The 22,785-nt window shown below is 39.3% G+C and overlaps 1 protein-coding gene across 4 annotated transcripts; it reads right to left on the reverse strand.

The window, feature by feature from the left end:
* Positions 1 to 407: 407 nt before the first annotated feature.
* Positions 408 to 21,324, reverse strand: LSM14A (LSM14A mRNA processing body assembly factor). 4 transcript variants are annotated; one of them, XM_061458492.1, is made up of 10 exons: positions 20,945 to 21,324; positions 12,216 to 12,379; positions 10,719 to 10,851; positions 9,496 to 9,615; positions 7,509 to 7,685; positions 7,121 to 7,183; positions 6,219 to 6,398; positions 4,524 to 4,695; positions 2,710 to 2,938; positions 408 to 1,731 (listed from the first exon to the last, which is right to left on the reverse strand). In XM_061458492.1, exons 1-10 carry the CDS (start codon positions 21,063 to 21,065, stop codon positions 1,708 to 1,710), a joined length of 1,383 nt encoding a protein of 460 aa, XP_061314476.1. In that variant the 5' UTR covers positions 21,066 to 21,324; the 3' UTR covers positions 408 to 1,707. The 4 variants fall into 4 exon arrangements, with proteins under 4 accessions (XP_061314476.1, XP_061314475.1, XP_061314478.1 ...); XM_061458491.1 differs by having other exon boundaries at positions 9,496 to 9,618; XM_061458494.1 differs by lacking the exon at positions 9,496 to 9,615 and having other exon boundaries at positions 20,945 to 21,323.
* Between the last annotated feature and the right edge of the window lie 1,461 nt (positions 21,325 to 22,785).

The following is a 22,785-nucleotide window of genomic DNA, read 5'->3' on the forward strand; positions in this document are numbered from 1 at the left end:
CTCACCCCCTCCCAGCACAGAGCGCCCGTATTTACAACTCGTGTTTAAATAAGCCCGGGCCACATCCTGCAGTAGAGAGTTATTGCAACAGCACAGCACTGGCTCTGCGGTCCAGCATCCCCCACGGCTGCTCACACTCATGATCTGTGGATCCCAAAAGGCATTGCTGTTAACATGCAAAAAACATTACTAAACAATATTATCTAACCTCTACTTGACCTTAATAAGGAAACCAATTACAAAATACTTCCCTGTAGTGCTATACAAAAGTTACAAAATTAAGGTTCTATCACCACTTTTAAATATCCCAATTTTCCAACAGTGCAGTTTTCCACCTTTTATCACCACTGAGCGTTGTGAAGTTTAAGAAGAAAAATAAAATGAAATCTGCAAATTAGAACAAAAGGTTTTAATCTTTGGATCCCTTTCTTTCTGTGGCCTTCATACACACAGATAGACACAAATGACCGGGTTTCTATTCCAGCGCATGAAAACATCATAACTAGTCACTCGTAATTGGCAGAGTCCATTCTACATCAGATGTGACTTCACGGTCTTACAACCAGGGTCATAATGTCTCCAAGCTATGGCCTAGCAAAATGCAAACAACTTCAAACACTAAGAATTCTTTAAATTGCTTACATCTACAGGTATTACAACAAAGTTAACAGCTCAAGAATTGATGAATGGAGACATGTATCAGACCCAGGCACTCCAGGAGAATCACAAACTTGTGTGCCTGGTCCATCATTAGAAAAAGGAAGTTAATATTTATCACTAAGTAAAATTAACTGTAAATTTGACACACTAAATTTTCTGTTCTCCTTATTTTAAACTATCTCCTTTAATTTGGTCAAATCCTGTGATATGCCAGAAACTAAAAAATTATATCCTTGCAAAAAAAAAAAAGGAAAAGTGTATCCAGTTCTGTGTGATGGAAGAAAAAAGTCTTCATTAGAGTCCAAATACAAAAAATCAAACATTTAAGCCCCAAAAGCTGCTAAAAAAAACCCAACTAATTCAGTGTTCTTCAGCATATCAACTTTTGCAATAACACAGTATGTTTGCTCACTTAAAAATGTTTATTCCTTAAAAAATTAGTTGCTTTTTATACAGCTATACAAAATTTGTAATGTTTCTTTGGCAATGGGATATAATGGAATTTTACAACTATATAAAAAGATTCCTTTGCCTAAGAAACAGTATTTACTGTGTGTACATACTTGACTGACAAAGCAAGTTACCTACTGTCCAGCACTCTAGTTGATAAAAGTACAACTATCTCAAAAGGGATATTACAGGATTTCCAAAAAACAACCTTCAGTGGGTCAAAACACTCACAGTATCGACGGCCTTCTGCATACAATTGTTCTTACAACTTGAAGCAATTATCAAATACAGTTTAGTAATAAGAAAAATCCTTTCAGTGATGAAAAAATACTTGAACTCCATCGAAGTACTGCTTTATAATTAACTATACATAAGAAATTACTCATCCTTCTTTCTCAAATATATTTAATGTTCACTGTTTTCAAAGATGGCCATTTTTCATAAGTAACTGCATTACACCCCTTTGAAATTAAATAGTTAAATCCCAGTGCTGGTGACAAGTATACAGCAAATTAACTTCATTCTTTTCAGAGATTGAAACTAATTCTCTGGATCAAGAAGATCTAGATGTTCACCCGGTTTCAGCTTTCCTGTAGACTATGCAGCAACCTTGTTGTCTTTCTAGAGGGAACAACAGTGTAAGATGAGAATTAAATCTGCAAAACAAACAAACCCCCCTAAACAAAACAAAACCAAACAAAAAACACATCACAAAAACAACTACAAAAATATATTCACAAATCAATCTGGGCAACAGCATTAGACCAAGACACACTGTGATGGCTCCTTCCCGTCCTTACAACAGGAAAGGAGACCTCCTTGTGTGAGCAGGGTTAGTGTCTGGTCAATGCTCCCTTCACCTGGCACATACAGAAGCAGCTCGTCACTTGGACATGGCACAAATCCTAGGCCTTTACGCTACCTCCCACTTATGTGGAAGGCTGTGAAATTCTTTCACGCAGAAATTCTGATCTTCTACCCCTCATTTCAATTCATACTCAGCTACCAAAAATGTCTTTAAATCACAGGGCTAATTGTTGCAAACTAACAAAGGAGTAATTGAGGGACAGTCAGAAATCCTTAACCAAGAGAAAAGTCGTGTCCCCCCCCCCCCCCCCCCCGTTTTTACTAAAAATATTTAAATTTTCAGACATAAAGTAACTGCTCATGCAGTAAACTACCAGAGAAAGTTTTTCTGTTCCAGTCAGAGTTGTAAAAGCCTACAATTCCTTGCACCAACTGGATTAATTACATTTGTTATTGATTCTGAACAGGGTGCCAGTTATTACTGCTGTTCCTTCACAAGCCAATGTTCCAGTCGCATATACACATCTGATGCCAAGAAAAATGTCCTGCACTGAAATGAAGAGATTTCGCTTCTCCAAGCAGCTCAACTCTGCTGACTGAGATCGTATGTATGATCCACAACCTTTCATACAGAACTGAATTTATACGGTTTCCAATGCAAACTGGAAAATTTATTTGCAAAGTATTATTCAAAAAATTCCAGGTCAACATCAAATCTAATAGCAGGAGGTTTTTCACTACTAGTTTCCAAGAACAGTGGATCAGGTCACAGTAACATTAAATATATTTTACCCTGTATTCAAAGTCAGCAAATTCCCTGCCTCCACGACCTCCTCTGAATCCACCACGGAACCCTCGGGGGGCAGTGAAGCCACCTCTTCCACCTCCTCGACCTCTTCCACCTCGGAAACCAATTGCCCCTCTGCCTCTGTACCCTCCACGGCCGCGATTGGGACGCAGTGGAATCCCAAAGGTCTCTGCATTTAATCTTCTTTCCTCAGCCCAGGTGGGTCGCCGCTCTCTGTCACACAAAAGAAACAAGGCTCACCGTAAAACACACTTCAGAAGAAAGATTGCCTGTCTTAGTCAGAATCACCAAAAAGCCCATGAAATGAAAAATGATACATTAATCCCACTGTAAATCTTCATTATCCCTTCTGCAAGAATCTAGGTGTACACCACAATTCATTTCTCTCAACAAAAAGAGGTATGTTACCACTAATTATATATTAATAATGCTGTAAGTTTCCCATATAGAAGGACACAGTCTGTATCCTCTGCATATAACATCATATAATTAAATAAATCTTAAAAAGTTATATGCAATTTAAAATGACACAGAAAATATGAGTTTGCAGTTACAGATATTATTCTATCTAGCTGTCAGTATATGTTCTGCTGACAGGCAGAGTACACAACAAAACAGCATGTTATAAACTAGCTGTATAGAGTTTACTAAACAAGTACACTAACATGAATAGGGTCTGTATCCGTCTGTATACAGTAAATAAGTACAATAAAGCAAATCAGTTATGTGTGTATACATATATATATATATACACGTATATACACACATAAGTACAGAGGAAAATTTGCAATGGATCAAGTCATTACTCCATGGAGAGAACAGAGATTAAGAATACATGACCAATCATCATCCAGGCCCACACTTTCAGCTGGGAAGCCCCACTGCAGCCAATGCCAGGAATTTCAGGTAACTGGGAAAATTCCTATGCAGTGTGTCCACCCATAGGGGATGCTCTGTATTTGGCCACAAGAGGGTCCTGCATTTATACCCTTTGAAAAACAACTGGCTTTATGCCAGATCTCTAATTGTTTACTTGTGGGGCCATGCAGTTTCTCATTATCTCACTTGTCCACTCTTGAGAGTGCTGGCCAGGCACACCGGTGTAGCCAAGTCATGAAAGTCACAGAACAGCTGCACATCTATGTTTTCCTGCCTCTTTGTGAGAAACAGTAACAATGAACATATACATTCTACCAAATACAAGGGAGTATGTTTTGTCAAAGTGTATCTCTTAGTCACAAGAGGGAATCAACTCTCAGCTAGGTTCCCATCCATTACATCTCAACACCTCTCCACCCCATAGTTCATATAGGTCAGCAATCCATATCATCTTGTCTAATAAGAAAGACAACAGCAAAAGACAAGCTCTAACATTCCTGAAATGCTGTCTTCCCATTCAAACACCATGACTTGCCAAGACAGTTATGTGATCCACTTAGAAGCCATTACCAAAGCAGAGTTGCAACTGATTTAACTGAAGTGGTAATTTAGTAGGAAAATAAACCGCAACACCTACTTCAGCAAATCTGTAAAAGAGATTCTGGAGTATACACACCAAGTTCCAGAAGCACAGTTTAAAAAAAAAATAAAATAAATAAAATGTTTTCTTATTATTGCACTGGACTTGCCCAAAAAAATTTTGTGCTTGGTATTACTATTTTATTTTTTGCCTACTGCATGTGGAAATAAGCTTTACTCATTTTCAAACCAGAGTTGACTTCAATGAATAGTGCTGACACTAACTTGCAATATAAACAGGCATTAAGTAGACTAACAAGTTTCCACTCACAGGTCATACCTATTGTCATCACAGGAGATGTTATCAAAGAAGGATTTGGTTTTGTCATAGTAGCAGTTGGGTCCAAGTGGATCTTCCTCATCCGCATTCCCTTCACTATTTTGGGTATCAACACCTGAGTCACCTTTGTCTTCTCCATTTACAGGCTTCTCTGGTTTCTCAAGTTTATCTTCTGGAAAATTAACAGAAGCTTTCCAGACTATCACACTAAATAAAACAGCACTATTAACTATACTGAATGCTCAAAAATACACCACCACCACCATCCCCCCCCCCCCAGATTTAATGGGAAAGTCAAATACTTTGACACATAAATTAAGATGTTTTGCTGCTACTGTCTGGAGGTTTGATATCCTCTATATTTTCTGTAGGTTTAATTAAGAAAAACCAACCAACAAACCAACCCCCAAAACAAAAAGAAGCCTGTGGTAGAATGCATTTGATAGCTGTCTATTTTCTACCATCCCAGATACATCCTTTCTAAACATAAAAGCCTCACTCAGTCATTCCTCATAAAAGCCGTTCATGTTTTTCTCATCCCTGTTGCCCTTCTCCTTTGTCTTCCAGCTTTGCCGTTACTCCTTTGAGACACAGGGCCAGCACTCATGATATGCAATGAGCTGACTTTGTATCTGCTTCCTAATAATGCCTGAAGTTCAGCTTACTTTTCTGAATGGCACTGAAAAGGAAGCTGGTAGTTCAGCAGACCTACCTATTACAGTCTTAAAGCCTCATTCCTGAACGGTTACAAATTTACATCTCATAATGCTATGCACAAAATTCAGATAGCCAGCTCAACGTTTCCACAACACACACACAAAATCACCACTGTTTCATAAAATATAGCTCTTTATGGTTTGCTTTCCCTTTCCTCTTATTCTGAGTAATAAAAAAAATATTGTATCAACAGCAAACTGTCAACTAATTTCTCATTTAAAAATGATCCAGAAAGAGGTAAGCATCACAGAACAAATACTACAGGACTCCACTGGTGGCTTTTCTCTACACTGAAATCTGACCACTTATTCCCACCTTTTGTTTCCTGGTTTTTAGAAGTCATCTACTGAAACAGGCAACTCTGTATTTTAACCTGTGACAATTTTGTCCAAAAATAGAAGCGGCAGTGTAACAAACAGGTGGCTGGTCACAAAAGAATGAGGTAATTAAAACAGAAGCCTGCTAGGAAAAATAGAGACAAACATGCTGGCAATATAGATTCAAACTACTCCTGTTTCCTTGGAAAAGGGTAAAAGTGAAAAAAATGGCAGAAACTTTCTTAAATTGAAACTCCTGTGGATCCTCCAACAAAGTTTCGATTCCAAACTCATGGTTTTATGACTGCTTTAATCTATTAATAATTGGAAACATAAATGCAGGTTTTCTTTTACTGTGTCTTTTCCAGAATTCAAAAGTAAACACTGTTGGGACTTCTGCTCAAGTAATCTTAATTTTTAATTAACAGACTTGTTAGAACATGATGTACGGTATTTGGTAGTTGAAATGCCTTCAAAACCCAAATACTGACACAATCATTTAATTAAATAGATGATTCCGGTTTGCTTGTTCATTTATTATTTCTTTTTTTTAAGAACTGCAAACAAGACTTAACAGAATACACCTTTTACAAATTCTTCTTCAAGATAGGATTAAAACAGCAAGACAGATTTTCCCATGATTAAAGCAAAAATGGTTTACCTTTTAGTTTAAGTTTATTATGAAATTCTCTATCAATTTCCTCCTTATTGAACTGTGCATTTGCACTTTCAAAGTCAAAGTCCTTCTCAAACTTCATTGGACCATCCCTCCTAATACCGAATCTTCCTCGACCCCCTCTGTGACCTCCACGGCCTCTCCGTGCTGTAGGTCCACCTGGAACTGAAAAGAGGGAAACTGCATTTTGCTTTGTGGACTGGTTTTTCTTTGAGGGTGTTGGTGATGGTTGGGTTTTTTGGGTGGAGTTTTTTTGTTTGCTTTCTAATTCCTAGGGTAACAGGTTGGGACTTCATGCATCCTCTTCCTGCACTTCTGTTGTTAGAAGTCCTGTTGGAGCAGCTTGTAATTTGTAAATTCACTTACAGTAATTATGGCAGTGACACACAAAGCATAATGGTACTGAACTTGGCACTAAAATGACTTTCTAGAAGTCATAAAGCTTTTGGAAAAAGAGTCAAAATGTTAGTGGCTTTTCAGTTCATCGTTTTTGTAGAAAGGTGACAGGTTTTATTTTATGCTATTGTGTTTCTAAATACATGCATACTGCTTGGTTTTGCATTTTTATTCAAATTCCTTAGTATGGAGCAATCAGAAGATTGCTCTTTAAAGAACACTCTTTAAGGAATTCTCTATAATGTTGACTTTTTGTGCTTGTATGATTATGACCCCAATGCAAAGTTACTGTTACTCATTAGAAACAACTACATGAAATAATTCTAAATACATAAATTCTTTACTAATGTAATCCAAACTGCAAGACCTCTGGCTGTTTATGAAGTCCTAACACTTTGCAAACTACAGAGAATGATGTATTTCAGCAGACTTTTAAAAAAAACTTGATGAAGTCTGGAAACATGACAGCTATTTCTCAAAACAAGATTTACCAATTTGTCGTTTGTTTTCATTTCTGAGTTCATTTTCTGATCTTGAAACCTTGTGTGCTTCAGCTAAAGTTGGAAATAAAAAAGTTATTTGTTGATCCAATTAGGTATCTTTGATTATACTTTTGTATATAGTGATGTAGTTCATATTTCAAAAAAATTCCAAACTATAAAAAAAGTAAACCAGAAATGCAACTCATAAAAGGGGAAAAAAAAAAAAAGACATTTTGAATATATGCTTTGACTTCAAAAAGAAATACATGTAACCTAGGTCTCTGCTAGTCAGTCAAACAGAAATGGACAGCAAGAAAATTCCTAAACGTTACCCTTAAAAAGAGCACTTCATATGTGTATGGAAAAAGAAAGCCATATGAAAATTATTCAAAGCTACCTCGTCTGTGCTCCTGATTCTCTAACAATTTTTGGCTAGCAGACACCAAAGGTCTGGCTGATACAGGACTCCTCCTCCCAGCTGGCACTGGAGTAGGCAAGTGGGCTGAAGCTGTTTGTACTGACTGCTCCACGGAGGGGCTCCTTCTCAAGTGCTCCATCTGAGGGCTTGAACGACCTGGGACAAAACCAGAACAAAACCAAAACCCAAGGAGTTATTTCTCATCTACAAATTTGAGTTACTGGTCTCAAGCAATCTAGACTGACAGGTTTATCTGCCTTACCAGTCAAGACAGCTATGTCCAAAGAAATAGGTATTTCTGTACCCTCAGATTCACTAATCTAGAATGAAGGCTATTTAGCAATTCCCCTTTCCACAGCCTAAAAGAAAAAAAAAAAGGGTAGGACAACTGATCCCTACCAATCCATCCATGATGTGCACTTAGCTGTGGAATTACAGTTTTTGATCGACTGGAGGTAAAACTACTCTTTCTGCTTCTCTGGAAAGCCAAGTGGAAAGTGACTTCTCCTAAACGCAGAGATGTAGTTATGATACTGAAATTTCATTTCATCAAGCACACACTGTTGTCTGATCACGACAAAGTAAATGAATGGTGATGGCTAGGTGCCACAAAGTGCTGTTCATATATTTCAATTTGCAGCCATGAGTGACTGGAGCCAGAGGCATGCTTAGAATGGAGACATCTGACCCAGCCAGACAAGTTTATGACAGCATATAGGTAAATCTACTAAGAAATTATAATGAGATTCAAAACCCAGTAAGTAAAAGAGCAATGTTATATCCTGTTAAAAAAGAGCTTAACAAAAGAAGAAACCACCACAATAAAACCAAGCAAACAAGAACCCACCACACCCAACAAACCAATGCCACGGAATCTATGAAGATGACAAAGATTTTAAAAGCAAACACACAAAGTTGAAAACTTGTCGGTGTCCCCAGGAGATCTGGCGTCAGAATACATATTCATCTGGACTATGTGTCATACATTAAGTCCAAGGATCATACGTGTTTCAATTTCACCTACAGAAACCCAAGGTTCTCTCTCAACACAGAAACAGTAAATGCTGAGCATACTTCCCCCCCCACTTTCCATTAATGCAACACACACCTAGAACCTATTTTCGGTAATCCCCTCAACTAACCCTAGAAAATAGTCGTAACTGGTATACAAATCTCATGTCAGAAAAAGCCCTGTTTGCTGCGTTTTGCATTTTAACATGACTGCATAAACTTAAAAGCAGCATCAGGAACATATCTTAGAACACACTTTTATAAGCAGCAAAGAAGAGTGAAGAGCAGGAAATAATGTCATTCAGATTTTGAGGAGAAATCAACAAATCTGCATGAAAAGCGAGGGTGGAGGTGGTCAACATTTAGTTTCTTTTTTCTTTGCCACTCAAAAAAGCATAAAGAAGTTCCTTTTTGCTTCTACTTTCTTTTTCCAGTATTACACAAACTACCCATACATTCTACTACTATTAAGCTAACTTAACTGTCATGTCACTTTCTCTACAGGCGATCAGGTCTGTTGTTAATATTACTCATCTAGATACACATTAACAAAAAAATACCTTTAAGAATAAAGATTTTTAAAGTGTAGGCTGAAGGACTTCACAATTCAGTCAGTATGAAGTACCTTGAGTTTTGGCATGTAAGCAGTAACACTAGGTATTGAGTTTCCATATGCATCTATTTGCAAACAGTATTCAGTGCAACTAAGTCCTGCTGTTCAATACAGATGCTTTAAGAAGAGCAACAGATATGTTGCTAACAGTTACCTATGCAGCCCATCAAGATAGGAAAACACTTTTAAAGAGGAAGTGCAAAGCCTCTCAGTGCTTTCTGGTTTTAATATCAAGTGTTTCATGTCAGGATTCAGCTGTTTGGTTACCATTTCTGGCAACCACATAAGTCATAGAGGCGCAATTGGTTGAAGAAGATCAGACAGTTATTAAAAAAGATCTACCTTGAGACATCTGTGTTTTCAGTGATCTTGCATCTGCTGTAAATGCAGAACCAACTGTAGTGCTTTGGGACACGCTACTGCTGGCTGAAGAATCTGTTCCAAAAGATGTTAAAGAACCCCCTGCTTCAAAAGAAATAATATAGTTGTAAAACTTGGTTTAGACTTTTTTCCTGGGTTTTTTTTTGTTTGCTTTTCTTCAAATTAGCACTAAATGATTAGTGAAGTCATATTACGCAGTTATTCTAGAATATACAAAAATCTGCCCTTCCCATATGCTTTTAAGAATAATGTGATACATGTATTCTTTCACAGTAAGCTAAGACTGTAATCTTTTGATCTAACCCCCCACAAAAAAAACACAAAAAAAAACACCAAAAAAAAAATCACTGCTAACTTTTATGTCACAACTATTAACATAGCACACTCACAACAGCACGACAGCATCTTACAGAATAAACAAACTGTACTGGCATATGTTTCCACTTGACATATTTTAAACAAAAATATGACTGCCACATCTTATTAACTGATACCAACTTATGTCCAGCTCTACAGCCTTCCTTTCACATGGCTAACATTTTCAGCAGCAGGAGTAATGCTGATGCTGCAACATTTACACAAATGTAAGTTCCTATGTGAAAAACTAAAATGTGGAATTAAAAAAACCAAAAACTTAAAAGGGAGGAAGCTGGTTGAAAGTTGGTTGGTGAGTCTCCAAAAGCATCTGAAAGGAGCATTTAACCAATGCAGCTCACAAATACTTTACGTATGTACTTCACACCAGGCTACCATCTTCTGAACAGCTGGAGGACTGTGCTGGCACATGTATTGCTGAACAATCCAAACCCCTTGTTAAGGTCCACGCTACCCCATCAACCTGGAATACAGCTATGGAGGTTTTGTGGGGTAGCTGCCTGCCTCTTGTGAAATACAATGAACATATGATGAATACACTGAATACATACAAAATAGAATGCATTAATGCATAAAGGAACCCTCTTGAGATAGGATGTTTAATTTTCAATCATCATTGCTTTGATTTGAGCTACAAAGTCTATGAAAGACACAACTTTTGAGATACACTGTGGGACTGATACAGATTGAAGACCTTGGATCTGCCTTTAGAGTAAGAAAGACATAGATGAAATTGTAAGCACTGATTATTGTCTATACACACATAACTTCTCTTACAGAAAAACATCAAGTAATCAAAAGCAACATACCAACTCCAACGGCACCGAACTGCTGCCCCACCAGCGGGCTTGGACTGAACTGACTGTATGCAGGCATTCTGCCAAAAGGACCATAGGACCCCACATTCTGGAATGAAGATGCAGTCGAAGATCCTAATGAAGACTAAAAACAAAATACACTTGCAGAAACTCACATTTACGCAAAAAGAAATAGTTCTGCAAGGCAAGAAATGCAGATACTATCTTTTACATTTACCCTACTACTGCTGTGGCTAGTATGTGTACAAGATCTCAACATTCACAAAGTTGCTTCTTTTAATATCAAGAATTCAACCACTTTAACCCAAGTGAAGACAGAACAAAAAAAAAAATTTAGATACATTACTCTGTATGAAAACTCATCACAGACAACAGTTGGCAGAAAACATTTTCACAAGTATGACACAGTTTAGAAAGTACTTTTACCTTTCCAAGATCACAAACATGTGAAAACAGTACCACAAAATTTTGCAATCTTTTCCCTAAAACCTCAGATACTGACTCCACACGTATAAGATTTCATAATCAAATTTGGAAAATGTCTTATCTTTTTCCCTATAGTTTCAAATACTACATGAATAACAAAAGACTCAAGCATACTGGAGAAAGGCAGACCCTTACTATTACTTGGCTTAGCAGTAATGCTATTTCACAGCTCTCAACCACCACTGACAGAAGGAGTTGCACTAAATTTAGCAAAAGAGCTCAGAGGATTGCAAGAGTACTTTGTAAGAAAGTATCAAGAATTTTATCTTATGGAGTAGTTAAACATCAGAAATGTAAGCACTTACAGAATTACTAAGCTCCATTTGAACCAAGAACTTCTATCTTGCTCTCAGGGATGATTTTTAAGACCCCAGAAACACAATCAACAAGGCAGCAAATTTCAGTGATCAAAAATATCCCTGTCAGTCCATTTACTATGAAATAATGGATTATTTAACCTTGAAGACTTGAAGATATAAGCTGCTTTCTCTTTAAGCAACCAAGTATTCCTTTTTCAGGTAACTGCCCTTTTGTATGAAGCCTTTTCAAAAACACATTGCTAGATGAAACTTTAGAATCGTCAAAAAAAGATGAACATGAAAAAAAGAAAACAAAACAAACAGAAGAACTCACTAATGATTTTGAGAGGTTTCAGCTTCTATTCCGTTTGACTTACACCAAGTCCTACCTTTCCAAGAAGTCTTGCATACATGTCCTCCTAATCCCAGTACTTTTCAAAAAAGACATCAAGGTCTACTAAAAGTCACTAGTTGTTTTAGAAAAACTGACAGCCTTGGTATCCAGTGCATTGTGCTAGAGTTAGATTTCAGCCTTGACTTTCAGTTAAAAGACATGACTCAGAAGAAAATCCTTCCACAGTTCTTTACCTTGGGCTGTGAACTTCACAGCAACAAATATTTTTTAAACACTCAGCCAGAAAGCACTTAAAGCTACCAGATTATAACTTCAGGAACAAACATCTAAAAATATGCTTCGACTTACCTGAACAATAGCAGGGTCCTGTGGCAAAGAACACTGGGGCTTTGGTGGCTCACAGACAGTCAGGTCTTTAATGTCACTGCCACGGAATATAATATACTCAAAGACTTCATCACGAGGTGGTATAGGTCTATCAGTTGGTCTATCTTCTGTACCAAAGGAGCGAACTGCAAAATCCAGAAGGCAGGAAAAATAAAAACATCTTGCATTTAACAAAAAGGTTTCAAATATACTGTGGATACCAACAGCTTTAAACAAAAAGAAAAAAATTTTGTTCAACAACAACAAAAAAACCCACCCAAATAGGCAGCATAACCTTTTGTTGTTATCAATTGTTCAGACTTAAAACAAGTTATTTGATCTTATAAATTTCAGCTGAAAATGAAGCAGAAAGACACCTATTTTTCACTGAGACATCATTTACACTATCATACACATTGAGTATTTTGACTGTTTTATAAGGGGAAACAACAAAGCAGTTTTTTGCAACGTTAAAACCTTCTGGACGTTACAGCAATAGGAACACCAATGAAGTGTTTGTCATTCCTGTGAATCATAATAGTAAGTCATTCCTGTGAATCAAGGGCTACAGGAGTTTGCGTTCATATTCTGCACTTGCAAATCAGGAAAAAAATATGCTACTACTACTAGAAATTCAACTATTAAAAATTACCTAAAGCAAAGTATTTCTCAATAGATTCCATGTCTCAATCAAGACTGATATAGAAATTAGGAATTCTATAGTAAGTATATGCAATTTTCAGTAAGCAAAAAACATTGGTGGTGTAAGGTTCTCACGATCTCTGCCAAATTAAGTAAATTCACTGGTCCTCAACCATCTTCTTAAGTGGGCCTGCATAGGGTGCAACATATCAAGACATTAGATTTATTTATATGTATTTAGTTGAATTACAACGGTTTTCACATTGCATAGGGATGAAGGTTATCATGCTTCTGCCTCTACACTACATAAAATCACTAGCACTGTGTATAGGTAACATAAGTTTACTTTCACTACCCTCTCAAAGACTTTTCCTCACCTTAGGACTACCAACCCTAGGTGAAAATAAAGCAAAACAAACAAAATTTGAAGAGCTACTAGAATTCTGTAATCAAAAACTAAACAACTGAAACCAAAGAAAAAAACAAAATCATGACAATCACATTCTGTTGAACCTCAACTTGCAGAAGCTTCAATAATCCCTCACAACTATCTTTTCTCTAAATTTATGAGGCTTTTGTTTGCTTTGTAAGGTACTACAGGTTATGCTGAGAAAATACCTGTATTTTGCTTTAATTCACCAGAATATGTTTTCCCTCCATTTTCAAATGCATCAACAACTTGGAGACATCACTAGGCACTTATCTGCAGCCATAAAACCATTAATCAAGAAATGCAGGTTCCTGTAGAGCTGTGTAAAGCAATACCAAGTCATTTCTCAGGCTGTGCCAACTATCTACCATCACTGCTGCTTCTTCTAGTACTGCATAAACAGTCAAGTATTAAAAATCTCTGAGAAACATAATTCAGAGGTAAAAGGATCAATTCCACACTACAATGAAAAGTAACAATAGGTGGTTACAATTATTTTGTTCATACTTATATCATCTGCTGAGCTTCATTTAATCAAGTTTTCTTTTTCTGTGCATCTCAAAATCTGTTCTGTATGGTAGTAAAAAAAAAGTGCTGTAAAAAGGCATATAAAGTGATTTTCCATTTTTGTTATAAATCTGTCTTCTCCCGCTACAGAAAAAAAAATATCCAAAGCTGAAGAATTTCCAAAAGTTAGTTCAAAGTAATACAAAATAGCTTTACAATGTTATCAACTGGTCATGTGCATCACTGTTGCAAAATTTTTATTCATCAGGCTTTTTCTATTTCACTGCCTTGACCAAGGATCCGCCTTCACTTTCTAGCCATCCTATACTCTATTTATCAGATAACTAATAAATTAACTTGGCTCTTCATTTTGCCTGCTGTCTTGATAAGTAAAACCAAAGCTGATTTTGTGTTGGTTCTCTTTACCCACACTGAAATGGTTGCTCCGGTAGCCATTTTGTCTACAAAGGTGCACAAGAATGGCCACAGTGTCACCATTAAGTGTCCTGGGTTCAGTCGTAGCAGTCATTTTTCTCCTTCTTAGTAGCCGGTGCAGTGCTGTGGTTTTGAGTTTCAGCCTGGGAACAACACTGATAACACCGATATTTTCAGTTGTTGCTCAGTAATGCTTTCTCTGACCAAGGACTTTCTGAGCCTCATGCTACGCCAGGGAAGAGGGGAAGCCAGCAGGAAGCAGAGACAGGACACCTGACCCAAACTAACCAAAAAGGTATTGCATACCACAGCACATCATGCCCAGTTATGGGGGGCAATCACCCGGAAAGGCTAGATCACTGCTTGGGTTGGGCTGGATATTGGTCAGCAGGTGGTAAGTACCTGTATTTTCTCCTCTTATTATTTCCCTTATCATTATTATTATTGGTGGTAGCAGCAGTGATTTGTGTTATACCTTAGTTACTGGACTCTTCTTATCTCAACCCTTGGGAGTTACATTGTTTTGATTCTCCTCCCTATCCCTTCCAGAGTGGGGGAGGGAAGAGGGGGAGTGAGCAAGTGGCTGTGTGGTTCTGGGCTACCAGCTGGACATAAAGTTACCGAACTATTTAGCTTTCGAGCTAAAGTGAACAAACTAAGCAGTAGCAAACGCCATAAAAAGAGTAGTAAATTAGAGACTGCATCTCACATTTACATACAGATAAAAATTTGATGAACTACTGAAGAAATCTGTTTTGAAAGTAAAGTCAAAGCTATGCTGCATGGATAAATATTTTACTATTAATACTAACATCACATGACTCTTACAGAACAGTTTTAAGAACTGGCAATTACCTTTTTCCCTTCTAAACTTTCCCCCCCCCCCTTAAAAGTTGAAACACTTTTCATTTAATGATACCTTAAAAGATGGAAAGGGTTGTACTGTGTGTAAAAAAGAATTTGTCTTTCTCCCTATCATAAAATTATGAAAACATCAAAAGGAAGTATTTTCAACATTAAAAAAAAGAAAAAAAATCAGAATTCATTTTTAAGACACTCAGCTGTCTATGCAACTGCATCAAGACACTGATATGGTCATCAAAGGTTTTGCAGTGAAACACATCAACAGTTACTACTAAGAGTTTGGGGTTTTTTCTCTCTACCCTTCCCCCGCCTCAAACCAGACTTGTTTTAGTGCAACTTTCTGCAAAATATAAAGACAATTTCATCTAGTAATGACTCACACTAATAGACAGGGGTAAGCAAACTCCTCCAATTTGGAGTTAAATCTTCCCCTCTCATCCCAAAGTAACAAAAACAGTCACCTCCAAATCTAATTTCCTTCTAAAACAAGGAACCAGAACTGCACAGGCAGCAATCTAGCAATGCAGTTTAGGACGAGGACTACTTGATGATTTTGCAGTTTCAATCCCAACTAGGTTCTTCAGATAGTATTATAACATAAATGACTTGAATGTTACTTTTAGTATTTTGCAAAGGGATAGCTATCTTTACAGTTTCTTCCTAGCTTGGATCAGGATTTAACATAATCTGAGCTCATCAAAGAAAAAGCCCAATATTAAATAAGTAAATAAGTAAAATAAGAGTTTAGAAGGAAGCAGAAAGAAAACAGAAAACCCACAGTTCTGCATAATCAGAAATACTAAGTTGCCAGAGTATGAAAACCACAAGGTATTGTAGCATAACAGTCTTAGAGCTCTATCCAGCTCTTGTCTCTTAAGGAATTCACTCGGACGACATTTTTCCTCCAGAACCAGGTACAATGGTTCATATATAGTAAAATGCTGAAGAGTGACAGGAAATTAAAATAAGCATGTGAAAGATAACATAGTCTTGTAACACCTCCCAGAACTATGGTAAACCCATTTAATCTTACCCTGTCAATTTAAGTGTGGTGAGGTTTTTTGCTGGTTTGGGATTTTTTCTGTGTGCACATTCTCTTTTTTGTTTGTTTTCTGTATTTTGGGGAATTTTTTTTTTTTTTTGACGTTGGGGGGGTTCTCTTGTCTTTTTTGGGGGAGGGAGGTTGTTTTGTTTGGTTTTTTAAATGAGTTAAACTGGCTTAGGAACTTTCAAACAAAAAGGCAACCATAATAAGTTAAAAGCAAACATATTTTTTTGTCAGTTTAAACATACACAATTCAGTAGCTAGCTAGAAAGAAACACCAATGAGCCTGACAAGATTCGTGTATGTAACATTATGGCCAAGAAGTTCCACTAACTTTGTATTAAAGTGCTGTGGGCAAATTTCTGAAGAGATTTTTGACTCACTTACGTGTTACTACTATACTATATTTTAACAGATATTATTGTATTATACTACTACAGCATCCAAGGAAAACACTGCAACCATCTCTATCAGTTAACAGAAATGACTGCCTGTTGATTAACACACAAAAATACAGTGTTAATCAGAAGCCAAGCTATACATTGTTACTAGCAAGAGGACTCTCTTCCTATACAATGTGAATTATTGTAAACAGTTCAGTCTCTGTACACAGCACTGACACAGTCTTACCAGCCTTACTTCGTATTAAGCATACATACGTGGAAACCAGTTTTTCCCCACTAACGCACCCATGAGAAGCTTGATGACTAAAATTTGATCATTTCCACGAGAACAAGTAATTTCAATTGCCATCTCTCTTCAAAACATATCCCTTTCTCTGTAAGCATGCTTAGATGCCTGCACACCACATTACAGGAAAAGTATTAATGCAAAGCAGCCAGCTTGTGACAGGCTCATACCTTCAGAACAATTAATTCAGTCTGTACTGCCTTACTGGTAGGGGTGGTAAGCTAAGAGGAAGATAGATAGAAGGGAAGCAGCCAGAAGTGGGCTTTGATAAGGCGAATTTTACTGCTGTAACACACTATGCACAGGGTTGGTTTGGCACATGTGCCCTAAACCTCAAGACATGAAGGGATCATGTCATTTAACTGGCTAAAAAATAACTTCATAAAAAACTTGATACAAATTTAACCCTCCCCTTTCCTGTTCCCACCTCTGAACTATAGGAAATGCTCAAGTCTCCACGAGAATTTAACTAATTTTCCAAGTTTTTTCCCCAATTAATACTGCGTAAAAGTCTAAAAGAAAGCAAGTTTTCTCTTTCATGTGTCATTAAACTATGTAAAAAACTACCACAGATGGCTAAAAATGACAGAAATTTAACTACTACTTATATTACTGGAACCTATTTCATTAACATCTGTTATTATTAATGACAGGGTTTCCAAATGCAAGTCTCAGTGGTCCAGTAACTGGTAACTGAAAACCGATGCATTATATCAAAGAGACAGGAAATAATTTTCTGTTTCTTATACCCACATGCCTACAGATTCCCCACTGCTGTTAGAGAATAAAGCCTTTTCTGACCCAATATGGTTGTTCTTACACTGCTTATCAACATTAAAATGTCTAAATCAGTGCCTTGAACTGGAAAGACATTATGTGCTATTAACATGACAGATCACATCTAGGTTTTAATGCTGCAGTATGCAAGATGAAGATTATTCTGTAACTCCCCCAGGTAAGGCAGCAATCACTCTACAGGAAGAAAATTTTACTCGCAACCATGGCTTGCAAACACTCTACTCTTAAATTGGTTGGACTTGATGTTGACAAAATTAAGCATGAGTTGGAAGTATGGACTAAGAGGACATCCCAAGTTAATTTAACTTGAAACTTCAGAGTAAGAGTGGATAGTTTTTGGTTCCAAACACTAGCTCCGAAAAGCTGGCTATCCCCCCCCGAAAAAGTATACATTGATAATATACAAAAACCTCAAATAATTGTACACCTTGCTTAACATTTGGAATCCTACAATGGGAATTTTCCCTGTTATTTAAATAACACACTTTCACACTTCGTGAAAGACTGCATTGCTTTCACCTATCAGAGTCCATTAAGACAAAAATGCTGTTATTTAAATGCTGTTTTCCTCTAATTTGCAAGAGAGGCCACAACTTTTGCTAGCAAAAGGATCACAGCTTTCTACACAAAACGGTGATTAGAGAACTGTAAGAGATTGCCCCTCAGTAGGCAAAGACTACAATCAGTATACCCTGTCAGCAACCCAAAAGTATTATTTCTGTCTAAAACCCCAGAAGATTTAAGCTAAATGAAGTAATTCCATATGTACAACTTTATAAGATTAATCTCAGACTTCAGTTTAGCCCACGGAAGTCCTACTGTTAGGCAAATCTGTAGGTACTCAAGAACAAATTCTACCTCTACTTTTGCAGTTCCTGCCACAAAATGTCAGTAATTTCAGTTAGGAAACAAACAGTGATAAGAGAAGACCCTGCACTCAAGGCAGGTAACAGCCACATGAACCCAGCTACCTAGCAGATCAACTGAAAGCATTGAGTCATCTTCTGGGGCCTTTCTTGTCTCTTTCTGGCAGAAAGTTTTGGTATCTGTGGTAAAGATCCATGGTGAAGAGTTCTGTTTCGACTTCTGGACTCACCACAGCAACACAAGATAACTATTACCTGATCAACATACTTAAAGCTACGGACAGTTCAGAAGGAAGATCTGCTTTTTTTCACGTAACGATCTGGCCGTAACTAACCACACTTGCCACCTTACATATGAAGCTATCATACCACGTTCACGTGACCTAAACTTTCATTTATTCAGAACCTTCAGTACCCTAGAGTTGAACATCTTGTTCATAAGCATGGCGAATTGTTTTGCAGTCTGATCTGGCTGTTACCAGCTTCCAGATTAACCTCAAGGTTTTGGGGTCTAGGTGACCTAGAAACACTGGTTTATTCTCTTCTGAATCATGACACTGTATTACAAAACACACATTCTTCAGCTAACTCATCTAAATTTTATTTAATAGTTTAGATTTACATTTCTAATGAGAGCTATAGGAAGAGAGTAGATCAAATTCATAACTGCAGCTCTATCTTAGATATGTACACTTTGGCAGATAGGCCATTATATGACTTAACCACTCTTGAGAAGTCATGCAGAATTGACTTGGTCATTAGTAAAACTATCTAATTTAGTGCAAGGCTATCATGGGTTTCTCAAGGATGAGATTCTTCTAAGTGCTTTTGTACAAACCTTAACAATCACAGCATGCAACTGGAATTTCTAACACTGGTCAGGCTTTTTCTCATGTAAATACTAGCTGTGGTTTTAAAACAGATAATTCCAGTAAGTTTATTATTGCAATGAACTATGCAATTCTGGGACCAAACCACCTATAAGGTGTTTCAAAGCATTTTGAAAGTAAAAATTTACAGACCAAAGCAACCTATTCTTTAAATAATACTTGTCGGTGGGGAGAAGGGGAAGAAGAGGACAAGGCACACAAACAAGAATTACCACAAAGGCCAGTGCGAGATGAAAGCTAACGAACTGCTGCTACACAGCATCAACTCCACAGCCCAGCTATTACACACAATGTAAAATGTAACATATTGTCATTATGCTGAACTGCTAAACCTATCATACCAAGCAGTAACTGAGGTTCAGAATACTCTCAGTGCCAAGTATTTAGTTTACACAAAGCAACTTCCTCCCTTACCTAATGACTGGATAAAGTCTCTACTTTTACATATGCATTTAGATTATTAGCAAGACTTTACAGAGTCAAGCGTAAAGTAAAATACCACTGAGTTTTGCAGACTCTATTATAAAGAGGTTGTTAAAAAATCTGACTTTTTTTACCTCAATATTACACATTCACTGCCATGGCTAATACACTTGTGTTGAGTGCACGCTATCATGCACAAGAAACAGCAAAGTCCTTCGATGCCCAGTTTCAAAGATCCTCTTCTCTTTTTTACTTCTCGATCTGACTCTTCTCAGTAAACATATCTGCCTTTCTTATACATATATACACATACATTCTCTGGACAATACATTCTGATGCCAGTACTCAATTTCGATTTATATAGTGCCATACAGCTACTTCCGAAATCTAGATCTCACAGCCTTTGTTGATAGCCTGACACTCACAGGATCCCCTTTAGATCCCAGCTGCCTCGTAGCCCAGGATGTGTAACACTTCAGTCGAAGGCGGCCCTATACCCTGAAACCCTTACGATGCAAAGAAATTCTCTTTCCAGCCTCCCCTTCCTACTCCCTTTTACGCACTAACTCTGACCCACTTTCACCTCGAAGGGCGTTAATCTTTTACTCTATTCAGGAATCCTATGAGCAGCCCCTAAAGAGGTAACGTTCTTGGCTCTCTTTCGCGACGGTCCCTCGGCAGCCGCTCCGAGTCTTCCATACCGCTCCCTGAAGCCATGGACGCAGCCCGGGCCGCGGGAGCCGGGGCCTCCGCAGCGAGGTCCCGCTGCCGCTCCTAACCCCTCACTCACGTCCACCTCTGCCAGAAAGCGCCGCGCGTCGCCCCAGCCCCGTCGCAGACTATCCGCTCGGGCGGATGGCGGGAGGTCGCGCCTCCGGCCGAAACTACGCCGACTCTTACTAAAGCTCTGCCAAGACCCTCACAGCTGCTGCTGGGCACTCGCAGGCTGCAGGCCCCCCCTCGCACTTTCGCATTGGCACACCACCACAGACAACTCCGCCGCGCTTTCAGGTTCTTGCTCGATCCCGACAGGCCCCCTGCGCTCCCGCTCCCATCCCGCCCTCTTCCGAAGGTGTTACTGGGCCGCCGGGGCCCGGTCCTGCACTCCACCAGGTCCTTACCCTTGGCCAGCGCCACAGTGGAGTTTTCGGTGTCGATGGTGTACAAAATCCCTTCATAGCGGATCTCGGCCTTAGAGATAAGGCTGATCTTGCTCCCGATGTACGGCGTCCCCCCGCTCATGGTGCTGGCTTCTCGGTCAGGGACAGCCCCCTCCCTTCCTTTTGAAGCCGGCCACAAACAATTAAGCAAGCTCGGCTCAGAGTCGTAGTAGGCGCTCAACTCCTCCTGTTTCGAGCCCGACCTTCCGTCGATCCCCCAGCGACAGCTTTCCCTGCGCAGACTCCCTCAGCACACGCCGCACCAAAAGCACCCTGAAGCTCCCAACATGGCCGCCGCCTTCATCTTCCCTCAGAGCCGCCCCCCTTCGCTTCAGCAGCGAAATGGATGCCGGGAGCGGATATGATCTCGCGAGAGGTACCGGCCGGAGCGGGGTGGGGGCCGTTGAGAAGGGGGTGCGGTCGTTTGGGCCCCCGGGAAATTAATTCGGTGGTGTCGGAGCCATGCCCGTGTGTGCAGTGTGGCTTCTCCGGCGGCCGGGCTCGGCTGTGCCTCGTAGTGCTTGCCATGCTTGGCTGTGCTGGCCTTGGGCTGCGAGGGGCCCGCCACTCCCCCGTCCCGGGCTCGCGCAGGTTGAAAACCACACCCACGGCCTGTAACCTGTAAGCACTGCGGGATGTGGGAGTTCGTTGGATGATCTCGTGATTTGTGATCACGAGATGGTCGAATTTGAGATCCTCAGACAGTGAGGAGAGCATGCAGCAAGTTCACTGCCCTGGACTTCAAGGGAGCAGACTTTGGCCTCTTCAGGAACCTGCTTAGTAAGGTTCCATGGGATATAGCCTTAGAGGGCAGGGGGGCCCAAGACTGTTGGTTGATATTCAAGGATCACCTGCTACAAGCTCAGGAGTGTTGCATCCAACCAGAAGGAAGTGCAGCAGGAGGGCCAGGAGACCTCCTCGGGTGGATAAGGAGCTGCTGAGGAAAATTCGAGGGGGAATAAAGAGGCTTATAATGAGTGCAAGCAAGGAGAGGCGGCCTGGGAAGAGTACAGGGATGTTGTCTGGGAAGCTAGGGACCAGGTTAGGAAAGCTAAGGCCCAGTTAGAATTAAACTTCGCTAGGAATGTTAAGGATAACAGGAAGGGATTCTGTAGGTACGTAGCGAATAAAGACAGACTAGGGACAACATACCGCCCCCCCCCCCCCCCGGAAGCTATCAGGAGAACTGGCTACCCTGGATTTGGAGAAGGCTGAGGTTCTGAATAACTTCTCTGCCTTGGTCTTCACTGGCAAATGCTCTGACCACAACACCCAAGTCTTGGAAGGCAGACGCAGGGACTGAGAGAATGAAAATCCTAGGCCCACTGTAGGAGAGGTTCTGGTTTGAGCACATCTTAAGTTTGGGTCAGGTGTCCTGTCTCTGCTTCCTCCCGACTTCCCCTCCTCACTGACCAGGGGAGCTGCCTGCTCTTTGCACAGCCACCTGGCCTCTGGCCGGTATCCATCCCTTACACCATACCCTTCACATCGTGCTCAGATCCTAAATTTTTCAATATACTATCACTCTTCTCTCATATATATATACATATATATATATATATATATATACACATACACACACAAAGAGAGAGATATCATTACGTAGTACATGGACCAATCCCTATAAAGGTGCTGAGTTCATCTGCTCCATGATGCCGGGCTCCATCTCTTGTAGCAGTCTTTCAGAGCAGGAGAGATGGTGTGCAGTGTTGGATTGTTGCCTGCTGATGACACCATGGAACCCGTCTGGTCATTGCTGAGCACGTCTGCTTTCATCATTCCTTGTTGAGATGATGGTCGGA

Source organism: Pezoporus flaviventris, unplaced genomic scaffold, assembly GCF_033815535.1.
Source record: "Pezoporus flaviventris isolate CSIRO_AGI_PZ_B2104156 unplaced genomic scaffold, CSIRO_AGI_Pfla_v1 ptg000027l, whole genome shotgun sequence".
Classification (NCBI taxonomy): domain Eukaryota; kingdom Metazoa; phylum Chordata; class Aves; order Psittaciformes; family Psittacidae; genus Pezoporus; species Pezoporus flaviventris.

Excerpts from the sequence above, each read along its gene's own strand:
- LSM14A (XM_061458491.1), bottom strand. The coding sequence starts at position 21,065 with ATGAGCGGGGGGACGCCGTACATCGGGAGCAAGATCAGCCTTATCTCT. Across the intron at positions 7,184-7,508 it reads GAATCAGGAGCACAGACGAG|CTGAAGCACACAAGGTTTCA; the intron begins GTAGCTTTGAAT and ends TTCCAACTTTAG. Across the intron at positions 1,732-2,709 it reads TTGCTGACTTTGAATACAGG|AAAGACAACAAGGTTGCTGC; the intron begins GTAAAATATATT and ends TGTTCCCTCTAG.